This window comes from Rhea americana, unplaced genomic scaffold, assembly GCF_003343005.1.
Source record: "Rhea americana isolate MKP2758 unplaced genomic scaffold, rheAme1 scaffold_941, whole genome shotgun sequence".
NCBI lineage: Eukaryota > Metazoa > Chordata > Aves > Rheiformes > Rheidae > Rhea > Rhea americana.
The window spans coordinates 1-2,589 of NW_028187135.1; the positions used below are offsets into that span (position 1 = coordinate 1).

Sequence of the window (2,589 nt, forward strand, 5' to 3'; positions counted from 1 at the left end):
GACCCTGGGGTCCCCCCTTGTCAAACCACCCTGTAGACCCCCATCACAGTGCTATAGGGCAACCCCCCCATCACCCTGCCCTGGGGACACCATCACACCCTGACACCATCGTCATCTGGCCCCAGGGACAGCCCCTGCGCATACCACCCCAGAGACTTCATCATCTGGCCCTAGAGACATCCTTGAGCCTGCCACCTGGGGACACCATCACACCACCCTGGGGACATTGCTGCCCTGCCCTGGGGACATCCCACTGCCACATGGCCTGGTCCCAGTGGTGTAGCCATACCGGTGACCTTGGCCTTGAAGGGGCTGCCAACGATGTGGTGGGGGCCACCATACTTGATGGAGATGAGGTAGCTGCCAGGGGCCATAGGGGTGTAGGTGACGCGGTGGCCCTCAGCGCACTCCACGCAGTCCAGCTTCACCTTGGAGGGGCCRTCGATGGTGACCGCCAGCGCGCCCGCTCCCGCGTTGGCCGTCTTCACTAGGAACTCGGAGCACACGCCTGCGCCACCACACACAGGTGTCACCATGGGCACATGGTGCCACTGACATGCACCACCACCACCACCATGGGCATGGGGTGCCACCACCATGGGGCATGGCCACAGCACCGGGCAGCACTGGGCACTGCCCCCCTGCCACATAGCCATGCCTATGTCCCCAGTGCCACCACCTCATAACCATGTCCCCATTACCATGGCCCTCTCCAAAGTGCCACCACCCCACAGGTATGTCTCAGTTACCATGGCCATGTTCTCAGTGCCACTATGCCATAGGCATGGCCATGTCCACACTGCTACCACCCCACAGGCATGTCTGCACTACCATGGCCACGTCCCCAGTGCCACCACCACACAGGCATGGCCACGTTTTCGGTGCCACCACCCATAACCACGGCCATGTTGCCAGTGCCACCACCACACAGGCATGTCCCTGTGCCGGCCTGTGATGGCCGTCCCCACATCCCCGTCCCCACTCCCACGTAAGGTACCCCCCCGTGTTCCTGTCCCGCACCCACCGGTGACGCCGCCCTCCAGGCCGGGGCCGTAGGCGGTGACGAGCCCGGGGTCGCCGGCCTGGCTCTGCTCGCCCACGCGGACGTTGAAGGGGCTGCCGGGCACGTGGCGCCCGTTGAAGCGCACGTCGATGGAGTGCACGCCGTTCTCCCGCGGCAGGAACCCGATGGCGTACTTGTCTGCGGGCACCCGCACGTCAGTGCCCGTGGTCCCCTCCACACGTCCCCACAGCCTCGTGGACCCCCTCGCCACGGCCCCGCGTCTCCCCGTCCCCACAGCCCCGTGTCACCAAGTCTCCCTGTCCCTTCATCCCCACATCCATACATCTCCCCATCCCCATGTCCCCCTGCCCCATGTCCTTCCACCTCCCATCCCCATGTTCCTGTATACATGAGGTGGACCCTCATGTCCACCTGCTCTATGTCCTCATGCCCCTCCATCACTGATGTGTCCCCCATCACTGTGTCCCCTGTCTCCATGTCCCTCCAACCCTCCATCTCCATGTCCCCATGTCCCTSYRRCCCYCCATCCSCATGTCCCTCATCCCCATGTCCCTCCAACCCTCCATCCTCATGTCCACCTGGTCCATGTCCTCATGCCCCTGTGGCCCCCATTCCTATGTCCCCTGTCCCTGTATCCCTCCAACCCTCCATCCCCATGTCTCCATGTCCCTGTGGCCCCCATCCCCATGTCCCCCATCCCGCTGTCCCCCTGCTCCTTTGTCCCCATGTCCTCAGATCCCGTATTCCCATGGCCCCAGACCCCCACATCCTCCCACCCCCAGGTCCCGCTATTCCCGCTGTCCCCGTGCCCGTCGCGGCCGGCGGGGCGCACCGCTGTCGAGCTCGGACACGTAGCACTCCTCCACGACGCCGGCCGGCGTGTGCACCTTGGCGTCGATGACACCGCGCGCCCCGTTGAGCTGCACCGCGAACGACGCCGGCTGGTTCGCCTTCAGCCCCGTCTCCTGCGGGCGCCACACCGTGTCGGCACGGCAGGACCCACACCACGGCCACCCACGGGTGCCCCCAGCGCCCCACGCAAGGGGCACGGGGACGCGGTGGGATGGGGTGGCACTAGGTGGCATGTGGACACATGGCAGCAGGAGGACGTGGGGAGATATGGGGGGGACGGCGTGGCACAGGGTGCCATAGGGACATGGGGGACAGGGTGACACATGGACACAGGGCATACAGGGGACACAGGGTGGCAGAGGGACACGGGGCACAGGGTGGCACGGGGGACACGGGGGAAAAGGGGGCCACAGCGTGGCACCGGGTGGCCGAAGGACGCGGCGGGGGCCGGGCGGGTACCTGGAGGCTGGTGACGGTGAGGCGGCGCGCGTCATCGGACAGCGAGGCCACCGGCACCACGAAGGGGCTGTCGGGGATGTGCTCGTCGTTGAACTTGATGGAGACCTCGTAGTCACCTGCGGGAGCCCGTCGGTGCCCGCGCGTGAGCGCCCGTGCACACGAGCACCCGCGCACGGAGCTGCGTGCACCCATGAGGTGGGTTTGGAGGAGTTGTGGGGTCTGGGCTGCACCGGGGGATTTGGGGGGGATTTGGG

At 66.3% G+C, this 2,589-nt stretch overlaps 1 protein-coding gene across 1 annotated transcript in view; it reads right to left on the reverse strand.

Moving 5' to 3' along the window:
* Positions 1 to 27: 27 nt before the first annotated feature.
* LOC146584356 (filamin-C-like) overlaps positions 28 to 2,589 on the reverse strand; it is a gene marked incomplete at its 5' end in the record, with an annotated part of 10,032 nt that continues 7,470 nt past the window's right edge. Inside the window, 4 exons of the mRNA XM_085324910.1 lie at positions 28 to 508; positions 1,025 to 1,201; positions 1,857 to 1,989; positions 2,336 to 2,513. Coding sequence (XP_085181036.1) covers positions 171 to 508; positions 1,025 to 1,201; positions 1,857 to 1,989; positions 2,336 to 2,513 — 826 coding nt within the window. The remainder of the gene's footprint in view (positions 509 to 1,024; positions 1,202 to 1,856; positions 1,990 to 2,335; positions 2,514 to 2,589) is intronic.